Source organism: Myripristis murdjan, chromosome 24, assembly GCF_902150065.1.
Source record: "Myripristis murdjan chromosome 24, fMyrMur1.1, whole genome shotgun sequence".
In the NCBI taxonomy this organism is placed as follows: domain Eukaryota; kingdom Metazoa; phylum Chordata; class Actinopteri; order Holocentriformes; family Holocentridae; genus Myripristis; species Myripristis murdjan.
Window position 1 is genome coordinate 21,515,858 of NC_044003.1, and position 18,651 is coordinate 21,534,508.

At 41.5% G+C, this 18,651-nt stretch overlaps 1 protein-coding gene across 1 annotated transcript; it reads right to left on the reverse strand.

Moving 5' to 3' along the window:
* Positions 1-5,845: 5,845 nt before the first annotated feature.
* kcnk13b (potassium channel, subfamily K, member 13b) lies at positions 5,846-14,139 on the reverse strand. The gene is made up of 3 exons (XM_030047448.1): positions 13,803-14,139; positions 10,800-11,581; positions 5,846-6,001 (listed from the first exon to the last, which is right to left on the reverse strand). The coding sequence occupies exons 1-3, from the start codon at positions 14,137-14,139 to the stop codon at positions 5,846-5,848; spliced, it is 1,275 nt and encodes a 424-aa protein (XP_029903308.1).
* Between the last annotated feature and the right edge of the window lie 4,512 nt (positions 14,140-18,651).

An 18,651-nucleotide genomic window follows, 5' to 3' on the forward strand; every position in this document is an offset into this window, starting at 1 on the left:
TATGGGATTCAGGTCTGAGAAAGTGCAGGCCACTCCATCTGAGGTACCCCAGTCTCCAGCAGCCATTCCCTAATGATACGACCTCGATGAGCTGGAGCATCAAACACCTGTTGTGAATTTTGCCGTTAAACTCCTTGTTAGAGAACAGCAACTTGTGCAAAAAGTACTGAAACATTGAACAGTTGGACGTGCATTCAAAAGTTTACAGAAGGTCACATTAAGTTCACCTGTAAAGGTTATAATGCATTTTAGGTTCATCCTGAAATTTCACCCGAAAGCCGAATATGACCACTGACCAAGTCAAAACACAGCTGTAAACATCTGTTAACATATTGTCTGGTAAAAAAAAAAAAAAAAAAAAAAAAAAAAAAAACTTTGCTCTGTGATTCTTACTTGATCTCTGTTGCTCAAGTTGCCCAGCCATTTTCTCTGCTGAACTCAGCCTGAGCAGCAGAACCAAACAGAATCTGTGCAAGATCATCCAGCCTGTCCTCATGCTGGTAAGACATTATCATGATAAGTTTGGAGTAAATGATCGCATGATGCTAGATTTATCCTGTTAAATGGTCATATCTGAAAGATGAATCTCACTATGTTTCAGACATGGCAGGTGAACCTCTGCATGAAAATGAGGGATATTGAATTTGAAGCCCGAATGGAGCTCAGTTCACCAGGAGCTGATAAAAGCCATTTTGGACCAGCTCCGCTTTAGGTGGAACTGGATAATTCCTCCCAGACAGCTGTCGGGGGTGAAACTGACAACTCCACCATCCTTGATGGAGGTGTGAGTGAGGAGCCCGGCCTGGAGCAGGACATTGAGGATGTAACAACCTCTCCAAAAACTGACTCTGCATTTGCTGTGAGCTCCACCAACTCCCATGACAGAGGTGTGAGTGAGGAGCCTGACCTGGAGGAGGCCACAATATCCACCACAGAGATGGAGTCCTCTGGAGCCTCTGACCCTCCCTGCTGAAGCTGCTGCCATCACTGCAGGGCAGGAGGACTTGAGCCTGTGCCTGGCTGACAACGTGGAGAGCTCAATCTCCTCCGACACCACAACAGGTAGGAGTTCTTCTCTCTGATTTGTGTCTGAGTCATCAGGCCTGTTCACTCTGTAGCTGATGGTTACTTCCATCAAGAATTCAGGCACTGACTTTGCTCTTTGTTGTACTTTTCAGAGGTCAAAAAGACCAAGAGATCCAACGCTTCCTGCTTTGGCTGCAAATAGTCTTCTACTGATGCTGCTGTCTGCCCAAGGACACAGAGGAAGACTAAATTTCTCACTGAAAAAAATAAATGCAGTGCTGCACTGTAGTCAGTGCATATCAGTCGACTTCTCTTTCATTTAAAGTGAACTGATTCAATGTAAAGGGATGCAACTTGAACAGTATAATCTTTCATATTATTGGTGATATTACTGATTCACTATAGTTGTATGGGTCTGTATTTACATTAACTTGTGGTTTGTGAGTCTCTACAAACAAGTTTGTGAATAGGTTCAAAGAGGAGCAGCATCATCTAAGCTGATGATAAAGTGTTGACCTCATAAAGATCGAGCAGGGAGTCTTCCTAAAATATAAGCACATCTCTCTGTCCATTGTAATCATTGTAAAACACACACACACACACACACACACACACACACACACACATACACACACACACACACACACAAAGGACAAGACTGTATGTGTCTTCCCAGTCTAAATGTCCGTGACAACACCTGTAAACCATGGTTAGTAGAAAGCCTTGTTAATTCTCTTCCTACTAAAAACAACAAGTGCTATGCAACCCAACTCCATGTTTTAAGCGTTGTAATCTTTGAAAAATAACACAAAAAAGCACTTTAACAAGGAAAACATTTGAAGTGCATTCTCAGTGGTGTGTATGGCTAGTGTTGGGTGTCAGCTGGAGAGCCTGCTGTGCATTTTATCTCTTTCATAGTGTTACTATGAGGAAGTGGGACTTTGGTACATTATTATGGGTGGGCACACTACAGAAACGATTCTTTTCTGACTATTACTAAGTGAGGAACAAAAATATGAACATTGCTTGTCTCTAACACACGCATGGAAATGTGTCTGATTTGCATCAGCAATGCCTCTCCCTCGATTTTTTAAAATTCTAAATTAAGATTAATTCTAAATTAAGGAAAATGAAATTCAGCATAATAACATGGTCATATAATGTGGCACAGAAACAAATCACTGGGCTACATGCTCAAATCAACAAGGTCTAACAATGCCTCTGCAACTGAAATGTAAAGAGGCAAACAGGCCATTTGATTCCTGCCACTGTAAGAAGAAAGAGGTGAGGTCACTTGATGATAATGAAGACAGCTCCTGAAGGTCTCACATGGAGCATTCATCCGCAGTAGTTAGACTGCATGCCCCTTCGTTGCCATTCACACATTATTTCCACTGAATCAATAAATATGCAACTAACGCCACCCATCTCCAGAAAGCATTAGCGTAATTAGATAATCTGGCAGGCAGTGTTTGTGCATACAGCTGCAGCTAACCATTATTTTCATTCCCAATTAATCTGTGGATTATTTTCTCGATCAATCGATTAGCTGTTTGTTCCATAAAATGTCAGAAAATGGTGAAAAATGTTGATCGTAATGTCCTACATGTCTTGTTTTGTCCCAACCAACAGTCTACAACCAAAAGATATTTGGTTAACTGTCATAGGGGACGATTGAAACCAGAAAATATCCACATTTGAGAGGCTGGAATCAGAGAATTTGGAAATTGGTTTTCTTAAAACTGACTCAAAATATCAAAATACTTGACCATTTATTACTTGGCAACTAATCTATCTATTTGTGCAGTGAGTCCAGACACATACAGAGACATTGCAGCAGTCAGACTCTTAGTTCAGTGAGTATTGACCACAACACAAAGCCAACATCATGTTGCTTTGTTGTCTTTGTTGGCGTATAATGTACTGTAGTTGCTTGCCAATTTGTCCATATTTAACAACGGGGCTTGTGGACAAACAGAGCTTGTGTTTGTGCTAATAAGGAAGTTACATGTGTCATCTTTTCTCAAAAGTGCAACTCAGCATGTCCAGTCACACAGCGCTTTTGCAGATTTTTGTGGACATGAACGCAAACACCCACTGGCTCTGACTTTGGGACATGACTGATGGGTTAACAGCGCTCGCCCACGTCCTTAGCAGCATACAATTATCAAATCCCACCTTGCAGACAATGTTGTGCATGTGGCAGCAGTGGCAGCAACTCTTTGGCAGTTGTTGTGACTCAACAGCCTTAACAAGGACCGCATGAGTCTTATACATACATGCATTCATGCTTGCATGTACACACACACACACACACACACATACACACACACCGGGGGCGACTAACATGTCAATTCACTTCACAGCTATCATCTCTTTTATCTGCGTGCACATGCGTTCTCTGATCCTTCATAAGGCTATTGTGGATATGCATGTGTGCATGTGTGTGTGCGTGCATGTGTGTATGCGTGTTTGTTACCAAGAAAAGATAGATCAATGGAGATCTACTCTCTTACAGTATCAGCAGCATATTAGTGTGGAGGAGGGATTTTCTCCATAGCAACATGTTCTCGTTAGGGGGAGGGGGGTGTGTGTTTGTGGGTGTGTGTGTGTGTGTGTGGTGGGGGTTTCTTAATTATAGTGAATTTTATTGTTATTAATAACCCTCAAATAACTCTCAGTATTAAGAGATTCTTTCCACTGTTATAAATTATTTACTTGTCATGTTGTTGTTATTGGCGTTGTGTCATGATGTGATTTCTATTAATTGATTTATTATTTATTATCATGTTATTTTTAAATCATTGTTGAGGCATGAGGCTCTATGAACAAGCACAAGTTGCAGTATGCCAGAGCTGTGGTGGCTAACAACAGCAGTCAGGAAATGTTAGCGAACATCTGAAAAACACAAACTCCGACCAAAACAAAGTAGACTCTGATTTATTGGGACAGTGTTCTTGGTACTCTACAAGTTGTTGAAATGTGTCCTCAGCATTAGAATATTTAAATACTGTCACATAGATTGTTTGGAATGGATGAATTAAAGCTGCACCAGTCATAATGTGTTTCTTTAATGCTGCAAACAAGTAACATATTTTTTCCGTCATATGGTTTTGCTAAAATTGTTGCTGTCTGACCGCCTTCTTCTCCGGCTGTGTGAACAGATGAATCATACAGTAGATACAGTATTGTACAACCATTGGAAATGATCATAGTAAATCAAGACCCCTGTACAAAAAAAAAAAAAAAAAAAAATATCACAGCGCATTCATATCTTTGCTGGTTGGTTAGGTTATCATTTTAGGGTGAGCGAGATGAAAGAGAATAAGGTTGGCTTTCTGTTTCTCTCCTCAGGAATCCAGATACACTTATGTGAAATGCACTAAAGCCAAGCTGGTGATGTTCAGAGCAGGAGCCTGAAGGAGTCTCACTCTGTAATTTCAGCATTTTCTCAGGCGCGTCTGCAAAGTGCATGCAGAGGCCTGTGTCATCTCCATAAACCATGCATAATGCAGTACCCCTAAGTCTTCCTTCCTTTGTGCTGCTCGCAGCTGTCACCCAAGTCAGCACACCACAAGCCTGCATGCTGTTTTTCACACACTCGTCTTTCTGTATATTGTCATTTTCGTACACTGCACTCGCTGCGGATCCAGAACAGAACAAAAACACAAGTCGAACGCCTCCATTGAAACATTAAGCTAAAATCCCATAAAATAGCCTGGTGCAAATTGTTTCACTGCAGTATAAATAGCGGCCACAGGCAGGCCTGGAATGGTAGTCTAGACAAAGTCAGCATTTGAATATGTTCACTGTTGGTTGCATCCATGCTACATTGTGTCACTTCAATAATATGCAGTGAACCAAAAAGCAAATAGCAGTCTCACATAATGGATTTCCCCTCTGAAGCGGATACTACCCATTCAGCTAGAGATAGGTCTGTTTGCTTCCTAATGAGATTCTTTGTGGGGTTTTTCTCCACGTTTTGGTGTGATAATGTATAAAAGCAGTGCCACAGATTATTCAGCATGTAGGGTATAATATGGCTATATGTCTCTTTACCATATCATTTATAGAAGACATTGCTGACAGACTGAAACATTCAGCTCAGTCCTGTGCTGTGGGAGTCACGGAAAGTACCATTGATTTCTATATTTTGTATTGATTCGATGATGAGCTTTCAGCAATCCAAAAATTAAGTTTCTTTTGATCTCTGCTTGCACCATTTTGTACAAAAGATTGCCATTTTCTAAATGTCAATCTGTTGCATATAATGGGAGACACTCAGTGTGAGCTTATTATAGCCTTTTTCTTCTTAACGTCCTTTTTCAGTGACAGGTATGAACGCAGGGAGGGGCAAATTGAGAATTATTGAGTGCCTTAGATGAGCATGATTTGTTAGGTATGAAGTACTATGTGCTGTGTCAGGTCTTTAAAGCTGAGATACAAGGTCTTTAGGCAGGCTTTTCTATCACCATGGAAACTGAATTCCTGATGGGGAATATATCAGCACACTGGGCCTGATCCAGAGGTGAGACTCCAGTCGAATGTTATGTTCACGAACCTGTGTTCTCCTCCGGATACTGGGCTGTGATGGTTTGATTCTAACATACAGCCCGCAGAGGTCAGCGTGCATGTCAGTGTCACATAATGGAAAAGCTATGTTATGAATTCATGTATTCAAGTCTTATATACGACCAACATATCATTTCCAAGGAAACTAGTTCTTCGCCCAGATCGCATTTTTTTGGGTTTGTTTGTCTGTACGAGCCTTGGCCTCTTGGCCTCTGTGTCCCTTGAAGCTGGATCAAGCGTGTTTCCTCTATCTGTCCACGCTGGTTTCTGCCAGCCGGTTGTTCATGATGCCGAGGGCGCCCACCCCTCCAGAGAAACCATTCTGGTGTGAACTGGAGCCGGATTGGCGCGGATGCCCGTTGGCCATTTCTGAGAGCTGCTTCTGCATAATGGCCAGATTTACCTGTGGGTGTGTGGGTGGGTGGGGGGAAGGAAAGAGAGAAGGAAATCAGTACATGAGAATATATTTGCTGCTTTTGGTAGTGCTGTGTGATCCTATGAGCCCACAAAATTCAAGAATTTGCACTGTGTGCTGGCGGTAGGCACACCTGATTCACCAGATGTCACACACAGCGGCCAGATGGCATTGTGATTCTCTTTTATTCTAAGTGAACAACCAAGATGAACACTGAAAAATTTGTTAACTAAAGGAGCAAGACATCTACATCTCCCACACACACACACGCACACACACACACACCTTTTCCATTGTGTTTTTTTAAAGACCCCCTCTTTGAATCTTCCCTTTTTCTTTGTCAAAATATTCTTGGGCTTATGAAGGCTTTACCGGAAACAGCCTCTTTAATTGGAATGACCATCAAGTGGAAAAATTAGGGCTTTCTTTCTCATCCTCTTTAGGAAGCTTGTGCAGTAAGCGACCATGGATGGATTTGTTGTTTCAACAGCCCAAAGCTCATTCCTCTTGTTCTGAAACATGCAGTAGCCGTTATGTAAATGCATGGCCAATTGACACCTCTCAGCGGCTAGAAGGGCTATTGTAGGGGTCATAGTAGTGGAGTAAGACCACCGCTATTCAGGCTAATTTTACCTATAATACGTAGGCAGCCAACAAAAATGGAAATATAAGTGCAGCCCATGTTTAGATAGACAGGGAAGCCATATCAAACATTTATTATACTTGTTTCTCATTGTTTATCCTGTGGCAGTGACCTGGCCTACTCAATTTTTTTTTTTTTTCCTGGCGCTATCTTTGAAACCATCGGCTATTTTTGCAAACTCTTTTAAAAAAAGCTTGTGTTTTTGCATCAATCCAGTGCACACACAGCATCATTTAAATACGCACATGAAGCACCGACTATATACTGATAGTAGAAATGAAAAACACTGAAGGCTTTTCCTTTTTCTGCATGCAGAGCAGCAGTTTTGTCATACATGTAGTGAACACACACACACACACACACACACACACACACACGTACCCAAATCTGTAGTATGGATGTGTGTTTCAAATATAACACACTATCAGTGCAAATAAGAGGGAAAGTTTTTTTTTTTTTTTCTCAAAATTTTTACTCCTCTAACAACAAAAACACCTAAGAACAAAACAAAAAAAAACTTTGTGCTAGAAAAAAGAACACTTCATCTTACTTCTTCACCTCCTCACCCTGTTCCCTCTCATCGTCCTCTTCCTCTACTTCCTATTCCTCATCCTCTAGTCCTCACCCCTCTTCCTCTCTGTCCAACATCGGCCTCCACTGTTGTCCAAACCAAATGTTTCCCTGTGGCTCAAGCTCTGATTTGTAAGTCAAGTCATGGTATATTTACATGAAAGTGTTTTCACGTGTGTAAATGTGGAATCATTGTCATTTTATAACACACTTTTTGCAAAACTGTAAACACAAATCACTGCTTTACACTTAATTTGCAACTTAAGTGTAAAGCAACTTAACACACTTCTGGCAAACATTGTAAACACTGGCCTTTACATCGCTGCACTGTTTTGCCAATTCCCTTTCCACATTTAGAATTGTGAAAACACGTTTTCTTCCTCTGTGCTTACAGAAGAAGAAAGTCTTACAGTAGAACATTTTGAGGAAAAAAACTTTATCCCCTATTTGCACTGATAGTGTGTTATGGTCAGAACACACATTCATACTTTACACAGGCGGCGCGGTGGTGCAGTGGTTAGCACTGTCGCCTCACAGTGAGAAGGTCCTGGGTTCGATTCCCACCCAAGGTCCTTTCTGTGTGGAGTTTGCATGTTCTCCCCGTGTCTGCGTGGGTTTCCTCCCACTGTCCAAAGACATGCAGGTTAGGTGAACTGGAGAAGCTAAATTGCCCCTAGGTGTGATTGTGTGTGTGGATGTCAATGTTTGTCTGTTTGCCCTGTGATGGACTGGCGACCTGTCCAAGGTGTTTCCTTGCCTATGAGCGCTTGGCTCCAGCATGCCCCCCCCCCCCCCCCGCGACACTAGTGAGGATAAGCGGTTTAGAAGATGAATGAATGAATACTTTACACATTTGGATACGTGTGTATGACAAAACTTTCTGGCAAATGGCTGCCCTGCAGACATGCATTATCATTTCTACTATCAGTGTGTAGTTAAAGCTTCATATGATTATTCAAATGATGGTGTGTGTGTGTGTGTGCGCGTGTGTGTGTGTGTGCGCGCGTGTGTGTACTGGATTGACACAAAAACACAAGTTTTTTGCAAGAATTGTTTGCTTTTGCAAGAGATGTATGATGTTTTGCTGGTCTGGTGTAAGGTTTTGTGGTGAGAGTTTTGCAAAAATAGCCCATAGTTTCATAAATTGTGCCTAAGCAATCAGTGTCTGCGTGGGTTTCCTCCCACTGTCCAAAGACATGCAGGTTAGGTGAACTGGAGAAGCTAAATTGCCCCTAGGTGTGATTGTGTGTGTGGATGTCAATGTTTGTCTGTTTGCCCTGTGATGGACTGGCGACCTGTCCAAGGTGTTTCCTTGCCTATGAGCGCTTGGCTCCAGCATGCCCCCCCCCCCCCCGCGACACTAGTGAGGATAAGCGGTTTAGAAGATGAATGAATGAATACTTTACACATTTGGATACGTGTGTATGACAAAACTTTCTGGCAAATGGCTGCCCTGCAGACATGCATTATCATTTCTACTATCAGTGTGTAGTTAAAGCTTCATATGATTATTCAAATGATGGTGTGTGTGTGTGTGTGCGTGTGTGTGTGTGTGCGCGCGTGTGTGTACTGGATTGACACAAAAACACAAGTTTTTTGCAAGAATTGTTTGCTTTTGCAAGAGATGTATGATGTTTTGCTGGTCTGGTGTAAGGTTTTGTGGTGAGAGTTTTGCAAAAATAGCCCATAGTTTCATAAATTGTGCCTAAGCAATCAGAAAAAAAACTCTAATAGTTTCAACAATTGTACTTCAAGAATCATTTTTAGTGTTTAAGCATTCAGAAAAAAAAACTCTAATATGCCATACTAGAATACATCTAATTAAATTATTATTGACAGACATAGTTTTACACCAGATAAAGCACAGCAGATTGTCCATCTGCCATGTATTTTTTTTTATAATATTTTGATAATAATTTGATAATAATTAATTGCACATTTTGCAACCTGATTGCAATTTAAAATGACAATACTAAACAGCAATATTTTCTGTATTGTTATATTGTCAATATGTTTAAATGTTGTAATCATAATGTTACAACAACATTAAACCATAGGTCATGTAATACCCAGTATATTTAGCATTTGTTGCAATTTCAGCTCTTTGCTTCTACTCTTTGAGGAGTCTTGGACACTTGAGGCATGTAAGTAATGTGACAGGAGATGGCTGTCGGCACGCATAGCGCATATGCAAGACAGGGTCAAAGACATGCTCCATCACTGATTGCAGCCGGCAAGAATTAATGCGATCAGGAGTATTGACCGAATATTCCCATTGCATTACTCACGTGAGAAAGATTGTCAAAGTCTGAGAAATCATCAATTACTGTTTCAGTGGAATAACAGATTTGATTTTTCATAACACACAGTCAGTGAAAAAGCGAGGAGTGCACAGACAAGGGTGTCAGACCAGGGCAGAGAAGCATTATGCATAATGACAGGCAGTGAAGCGCTCTGTGCTCTCACCCCGCAGCACTCAAGCATCGTCAGTTTCACCCATCAGATTTTACTCAATTGAATAAAATGAGTCAAAGGCATCTGAAATTTGAATACTTATGATAGAATTTGCATAATATTGACAAATGAAAGCGGTAAGCAGACTGACAGAGCTTCTCTTGGAGTTGACTCACAGCATGTGGTCTAACCATCACTCAATTTTTTTGAAAAATCTGTTGAGTTGGTGTTTCTGCTGAAATTTGCCCTTTATTGAGGGGAATCCAAATAGCTTCCAGACATTGTTTAGAGAAGCAGGTAGCAGGAGCAGCAACACTTAGTAATCTGAGATGCATTCAATTATGATTCTCTATGATGCATTCAATGGTATAGCCAGAGATAATCTGTCTATACCATTGAGATTGAGATATCCCACCTCCAAGAATATGTGAGGCCACCTCCAGGGGGTGACATAGAGCTAAAACAGGGCTAAACACAGCACAATAAAGACAGGGAGTTTTCCAGGGAATCAGTGGCCCTTTGCTCTTCATTATAAATATTTGGAATCAAACATATTGATCATTTTATAGTATTTAGCTGCTCTGACTAAAATATATTCTACTCTGTTTAACAGGTGCCCAATACTGCCCCTGATGGTCAAAGACTGTACCGCACTCTTTTTTTCTGAGTCACAGTAGTAAGTAGTGGTTCGGCTTTCTCCTTGTTTTTCTCAGTACTTTATCCATTCTCTTAATCCTGTAATATGTTTATGTTCATTTGCATTATGTTTCAGATCTACATGTCAGTGCACTGTGAAGGAAGTGCACGAGATGTACTAATTCTGTTTTTTGTTTTTTGTTTTTTTTAAATTGGGAATTCTGACTCTTGTCACCAGATTTATCATATATGTTTTTATTAGTTTTCCCAGATGTTAGTTATTTATTTTAAAGTCTTTTTATTCATGATTAGTCAATTTTCCAAGGTATTGCAATGTATCATAACATAAATCACACCCAAACCCATATATCATGAAAAGTATTGTACAATGAAATTGTTATCTCTTGCAATGAATAAGTTGAGGTTCAAATTTTTGGACAGCTGACTGAAACTGAACCTTGCTCTGACAGTCTTAGCACTCACCTTATTGGCAACAAGAAAGTCCCTCATGGAGATCATCTCCCCGGACATCCTGCGCCCAGTGTCAGTCTCACTTTCATTCACAGCGTCCGTTTCGATGGAGGGGTCTCGGCGAGCACGCAAGCGGCCTGGTGCCACTACATTCCGTCGTGGGTATCGGTGCGGGTGGTGACCCCCCCTCCCAGGGAAGCAACAGCGGCAGGGGGCCTCCAGTCTCCTCAGCAGCCAGTTGAGGACCTGCTTGATGACGATGGAGATGACATTGAAGAGAGAATAGATGCAGCAGACGCCAGTCAGGATGAAGAAGAAGTTGCCCAGCCGATAGGCCGCTGTGGCGTGGCCTTCATAGGCAACCCGCTGGCTGCTCACCATATCTCCAAAGCCAATAGTGCTGAAGGCCACAAAGCAGAAGTAGAGTGAGTCCAGGTAGCCCCAACCCTCTGCTGCCGAGTACATGAACGAGGCACAGCAGGACACCAAAATGGCTGCCACACCTAGGATCAGCATGACGCAGTAAACGGAGGGTTTCCAGCCCGCCAGACCCTCCCCTTTTGCTGCTGCACCTCCCCCGGCTCCGCCTCCTCCAATTCCCTCGGAGATATTTTGCGGGAGTATGGCCTTGTTTTGGCGACGCTCGTGGCAGGACTTGAGGACAAAAGCGATGACGGTGATAACTCGCTCCAGGAAGAGGTTGAAGAAGAGGATGGTGGCGGCACAGCCAATGAGGCCATAGAACATCAGGAAGACTTTCCCACCAATGGTGGCAGGAGTGGTCATCCCAAACCCTGTAATGAACATGAACATAATGCAGTGGGTGGCAATGTCCTGGGTCACATCCTTGATACCTGTTACTATTACATTCATTCACCAGTTGTAAATCTTTTCAGTTGCCCTTTTTGTAAGTGAAGTGTGTGTTTCTTTCACTTAAAAATGATATTATCACACAAAATACACCTTTTTTCTTCCTTTCTTTCTTTCTTTCTTTCTTTCTTTCTTTTTCTTTCTTTCTTTCACACATGTAAACATTCACAAACGAAACACACGTATAGTGAGAGTGAATGAATAAATTGTTTTGGAGTCTATGTGGAGGGACATAGGCATCAGCTGTAGCTATGTTGACTTACCTCCTCTCACTCACAGACCCCCCCGACACACACACAAACACACACACATACCTTGCTAGTGAGTGATAAGCCCCACTCAGACAACACAATGCCACACTCCATCAGGAAAAAAAAGGTTGCCATTGGTGACTCTCTCCACCTCTAGTTTCTGTCTCATCTACACAGCGCAAGAGTGCGTGGATGAGAGTGTTTTCACTCCATGCAAATCAGCACAGTCAGTCTCAAGTATTGATTTGTTTTGTTCTAGGTTTTTTATTGAATCCACCCACTTTTTTTTTTTTGCAATTTGATGGGTCAGGATCGCATGTTTTAAAGCAAGTGGAAAATCATAGCTATCCTTTGCATCAAAGAGGGCCACAGCTGACCTCACAGTGGGTGATCATTTGAATGACTTTTAACCACCAGTGCAATTGTGGAGTCACTGTCTTGATCCAAACACCCACATGGATCTCTTGGACTTTGTAGGTATTGCTTTATGCAGTGACATGCAAGATTTATTGATGGAGCTGTGACACTCCTCAGTTTCACAGTTATCTTTCACTTTGAACATTCAAATCAATTAAATGGGTTTCTTTAGAGAAGAGAGACTGTGTGTGTGTGTGTGTGTGTGTGTGTGTGTGTGCACGCGCGTGCGCACGCTCGTTCGCATGTGTGTGTTGCTAGGGTTCACGACTTATCTCTGTGTCTTGCAGCCTTGCAGATCAACAAAATGGCCATCAAAGTGAGAGTTACATTGGCTGCACCATTCCAAGTGATGTCTGCCTTTCACCTATCATTTAACACTGATTGCTCTCAGGTGAATCAATATCTGTCTATCTCTCTGCCTATCTCTCCGCTCTCTCATTTCTTGCTACACCTATTTTAAATTTTTCTGACACCTTTACGTTTCCATTTCAGCCTCAGATTGATTCAGTGGGTTTGGACAAACAAAGAGATAGTGGCTGCATATACACATTCAGTGCTGACAGGTATAGCACCTGCAAAATTGCGCAACATGACAGCCTCTTTGCTGCATGTTGCTGAGCCACGGAACAGCAAAGATAACAAGTGTTATCTTGTGTCATACAAAACATACTCTGCAACGTGACTCATCTCTGCGAAACAACAAGCAGACTTCATGGGGGTAGATTTAATTGCTACCACATACTAACTGGTTCTCAAGGTGCTAATTGAGGTGCACTCTCTCCTCCAAAGAACCATCATTTGACTCATAACAAAAAGCCTGATGGGCCTCGTTTTACTGATGTGTTTTTCTTTCGCTATTGCAATGCAAGCCTCTTTGTAACAAATTAATGCACCATTTGGCATATCTAATAAATATACACACAGGCCTGTCTCACCATCAAAGTAGAAAAATATGTTATTTTTGACTTATATAAGATTTGTATATGACTTATAATTAAAATGCTGTAGGTTTAAAAAGGGAACACCATTTTATCTTATCACTTTGCTGTTCTTCTCACTTTTTATTCTGTTAAACATCCTCACTTTCACAGCAGGGAAGCGTGATGCTCTCACTGACCCAAGGTTTATCTTTCCTACACATAAATCTCCATAACAAATGAACAGGGAAAAATTGGCAAGATAAGTGAGTTACACGATGACAAGGGTGTCAAAATGTTTTTCTAGTGCAAAAGATGCTTTATGTCTTGCACATAATCTGTAGATCAGTATAATTTGAAATAATGATAGTGAATAATTATTGTGAAAATAATGGTATGAACCCCTTGAAGTAATTTATTCATTCTTTGCCGGCTTATTTGGCTTTGCAGGGGGGTTGCTCACGTCCATGAAGAATGACTGGATGATGGGTCGGAGACAGCACGGATGTGTTAGTGCATTCCCCGGCTTATATGCTATTTAACACCCGTTTCTGCCTCACCAATGGTCGACACCACAGTTCCCACGAAGTAGAAAGCCCCAGGAAAGTCCCATCGAGGTCTGACGTTGTCCACACGGATCCCTGCTACGTTCGCCTCCTCGTAGTTCCTGAGGAAGTTGTTCAGGTCTTTTTTACTCAGGTTGTACTTTTGGCTGAAATGTTCAAACCTCTGCGCCCAGCGCTCCTTCGCCTCTCGCTCCTTGGGCTGCTCCAGCGCTGAAAAGACAGCGGCCCCGCACAGGAGATAAATGATGATGAACAACGCCAGCAGCAGGAACCTCGCGTTATCCTCGTTTAGTGGACCGGAGCCGCAGCAGCAACCGCCCCTACATGCCATTATGTTGCCGTTGTCACCGTGGTGCATGTGCAAGGAGAGACCTGTGGCATGGTGATCTTACATTAAACATATAATCCTCGGAAGAAACGTTAACGGGCAGCCGGTTCACGACGAAAAAATTAAAGAACTCGTGCGCAGCAGCCTACAGTGAAAAGGTTTGATCAGGCAGCCTATAACTGATCGGTACCCTGCTGTGGCAAGTTGACCTCCTCTGGTCCAAGACTGTGCACTCTGCATGCCTGCTCGTTCCCTATGGGAGTATCGCTACAAAGTCCACATCCATGCCATCCAGTCCTGTGAGATCACCCTCCTCTCCGGCCATTTGAATGTATATAAAGCCTATTTATAACCAGCTCAATCAAAGGATGCTTTGATCAGCGCCAAAGAAGAGGCTGCTGTGTAGCGCTGCAACCTGTGGATGCAGAGAGTCGTGCTGGTGTGCTCTCTGATCCTTCGCTCGCTTCTCCAAAGAAGTCCCCACCCCAGAGCGCACGTTTTACGCACCGCGAATGCAATACCAATATATATGGTTAAACTTGGAGGCTGTGTGCCCTCATCCCACTAAGTTGCCAAATCATCCAAATGTCCTCGCGGTAATTTCCTCACCACGACTTTTTTTTTTCTTTCTGAGGATAGCACAAAGAACGAAGCTAAGAGCAAGACAAAACTTGCCCAAATATGCTCGACGTGACTCCAACTTGGGAGATCTGAATTTGACAATATAGGATGCGTTTGCATAGCGAGATCAATATCACTTGACCTTTCAGCGGCGGGATGAGGGATTCATGCTTCTGCTCATGCTTACCCGGGGACGATTTGAGCAAATGTCACCAGGAACAAGGGTTCAAAATAAATTATTCAGAATCACACGGACAACAAAAGAGCTATTTTTGTAAATTTGGGAATGAAAGGAATGATGACGTGTCCTAGGCCATTTCAGGACCATGGACAGAGCAGAAACTCTTTTTCAAGGTAACGCTGGTTACACTGCGAAATTAATATGAGCTAATGCTGGATATTTAACAAGGCACGAATATATTTACATAAAATTACTAAACTGTTAGTTACTGTGATTTTAAATGCTTTAATTAGTGTTCATGACCATGCTCTCACTTTCCCAGAGCGTCCTTTTACTCAACTATATTAACAAAGCAACAAAGAATACCAGAAATAAAAATTCATGCCAAGTAAACAAATTATTAAAAGTGCTGTAAATTTTTATCAAACACATTGAGAAGACCAGATTAATGCATTATTGCTAGGGAGGAATAACATGATAACATGATAAGCCTTTCTAGAGGCAATGTATAGTTTTTTTTGTTTTGTTTTGTTTTGTTTTGTTTTGTTTTTTTTTTGTGATTGATAAATATGAATTCCTATCTTCAAGTATAAAGGATAAATATTAAGGGGACTTGTAAACTCCATGGATGGTGGATGTGCATTAATGAAACACATCAGTATAAGGTAATAATCAGTAGTTGACAAGTTGGGGTATATGGTAGTTAAACAAGAAAAGGAATTTATGTCACTGACAGGGATAAGAGCTGCACTAAGTAATAGCTCAGAAAACATTTCTTTCCATGCATTAGTTAATTGTTATTTCAGCATTAGTTTATGCTTTTACTAACCCTTGTAAGTCAACATTTATAAATTTTTACCTTTTTGTATACTCAGGAATAAAGCTGCCAGGCTGTCATATAACTAGATTTAATGTTGTGCAACAAGATAGCTATCTGTTCAGGTTTAATTACGTTTCAGGACCTTGGGTTTGCTCTTGGCTCTGGGATAAAGCATGAAAAATATGCTTGAAAATGATACTTTGAGCCGCAGTGTTTATTAATGCAGCACTCATATGGTATATATTTTTAATATGCCCTTGAGCGGTATCCTGTACGCTATAGGGCCAAGGATACTCTGAGATAGTTCATTTCCTACACATGAACATGAGGAAATCTATAAACAGGGATTCAACACTCCAAATTATAATAATTATATAAAATGAGCATAATTCAGTTCAGTCTTACAGTAAGAACTGATTAAGTGTCCACTACACAGTCAATGATGAAGTCCTCAAAGGCTTTTACAAGGGTCACTTTGGCAGATTTGAGAGTTTTTGTGGTGTATTTCAGACAGTGCATGTGGCAAATTGGATGTCAGCGTGACCAAGAAAGGTGAACTATTGAGTGATTTGAAGAATGGTGGTTGTGAAGTGCAAGCCAGTGATCTTTTTGTTGAGTGTGCAGAGGTGGCTACATTACAGAGTAGTGGACAGTGGTTGAAGAACAGGAAATACCCTGAGAGAATGCAGATTTTTAAGCATTCTGCTTTGCTGGGCAGTGAGAGTAGAGACAGTAGAGTTCATCATCGGAGTGGGAGAGGGGATGACATGCAGCAAAGGGCCCAGGCTGGAATCAAACCCTGGCCACTGCAACTAGGACTAGCCCTATCAGTATGTGGTACATGCTGGAAAAGTAAATCCCAAGTAGAAAATGTACATATGCATATAATTTGTAGGACAGTTGCAGGAATCCAGATGAAAAATAGGCAAAAATACATGTGACTGGGTGGGAAGGGAGAGATCATCGGTACCACACTTGAAAGTTCACAGTAGTAAGAAGTTAATGCACTTATACACTTGGATATGTGGATATTCAAGAAGTATGTACTAGCTTAACCAAGGGAAACGGATGTGATTCCAAACACAATGTGAATTTTCATTGATAACCTGGAGAAAGGAGCCAGAAAAGCACTGGGGGAAATGGAGGTTCAGCCAAAAGTAAAAACAGTTACAATATGAGTATGGATTAGTAGAAATATTAATTTTTTATCAAAAAGTCACATAGTCGGAGAAAAACAACCTCATAAATGGTGCCCAGTGCCTCTTGCCACAGCATGCAGTGAAGGGACCTCAACCAAGTGGCAGCAGGGCAGCACTCAACAGTAACCATTAATCAAGACTACAATGTAGAAAACCTGGGTAAACCAAGTAGTTCACAGACAATACCTCAGAATGAGGAGGAAGTCTACAGAACAAAATCAGAATGAGTTTTATAATTCAGCCCTTCTTAAGTTTCCATAGCTGGGAGGCCACAACCCCAGCAAAAAGGAACAATTGCAAACATGATAAATAACTCACAATATTTACAGGGAGGCAAAACAGCAGCTGCAGGAACCCATGGGAGACAAATAATGAACTGGTTGTCCTGCAACACTACAATTACCAGAAAAGGAGTCACTTCAGGTGCTACAAAGCATAGTACATACCAATACCTACCATATTCTGGGCTTGTATGACCAAGCCATTTCCTCAGCTGAACTAAATTTAGCCTTGTCATGCCATGCTGCACCAAGCTGGAGGACCACACAGCTAAAGTACACAGGGGGGAGCTGCCCATGAAAAGAAAACATTAGTGTCTAACAGCAGACACAATAGAACTCAAGAGGCATCAAACACAAGAACCTGCCTCAAAGTGACACAGCCCACAGCAGGAAGAGAGCGATCTTAAGGCAGCTGAGGAGTCAATGTCCAATGCTGGCAAAGTTGCCTCCTTTCATACACTGCAGTGATCCCTCTTCTCTGTTACATGCAGTTCACATTTTTTAACGTGTGTGTTATCAAGTTCCTGTCCCCCATAATGCAATGTACAAGTATCCTCTTTCACTACAAAACAGGCAGACTTTATATTCCTGTTACTATGGTTATTGAATTTGGACTGTGAGACCGCTAAAGAATTCTGTTTCAAATTCAGGCTTCATTACTGTGGAAACTTTAAGATTAATTCATTTCTGCACTATTTCCTTCATGCTGGAGCCCAGCCTAACTTCCTAGCAGGTGTTGTATCCTCCATAATTACATACAAATCACTATTTATGGTTCCAGTTTGTCTTGATTCCTCTTACATATAAAAAGTTAGAAATCCTTGTGAAAAATGAAATTGTGTATTAATATGACAATCACTCTTAACAAAAAGAAAAAATAGATTCATTAGATCTGGTTCACCGACAATCTAAAGTTACATGGATGAAAATCTTTAAAAAAGGACCATTTATTAAATGGTTTATTAAGCGTTTAGTGATTTCATTTTTTGTTTCCTGGAACGAGATTTTTTTTTTTTTTTTTTTTTTTTGCAAGAGTAGTAAAGAGTTAGCTGTATATATTTAATTTATTACATTACAACCACATAGAAACAACCCATTAACCACAAGGACACCATAATAATCATCTGGTACACCTAGCAACTGCCTACATACACCCTAGCAACCATCTTGTACAGCCTAGCAGTAACCAAGCAGCCACCCAGCACCCAGACACACTTGTACACCCTAACAACCACTTGGTAAACCCTAGTAACCATCTAGAACACAATAGCAACCACATAGATACACCCTAACAACTGCCTACATGCACCCTAGCAACCATCTAGTGCGCCCTTGCAACCATCGAGTACACTCAAGCAACTATGTAGATACACCTTAGCAACTGCCTAAATACACCTTAGCAGCCACCTTTTA

Excerpts from the sequence above, each read along its gene's own strand:
- kcnk13b (XM_030047448.1), bottom strand. The coding sequence starts at position 14,139 with ATGGCATGTAGGGGCGGTTGCTGCTGCGGCTCCGGTCCACTAAACGAG. Across the intron at positions 11,582-13,802 it reads AACTGTGGTGTCGACCATTG|GGTTTGGGATGACCACTCCT; the intron begins GTGAGGCAGAAA and ends TGTTCATTACAG. Across the intron at positions 6,002-10,799 it reads ACTTTCTTGTTGCCAATAAG|GTAAATCTGGCCATTATGCA; the intron begins GTGAGTGCTAAG and ends ACACACCCACAG.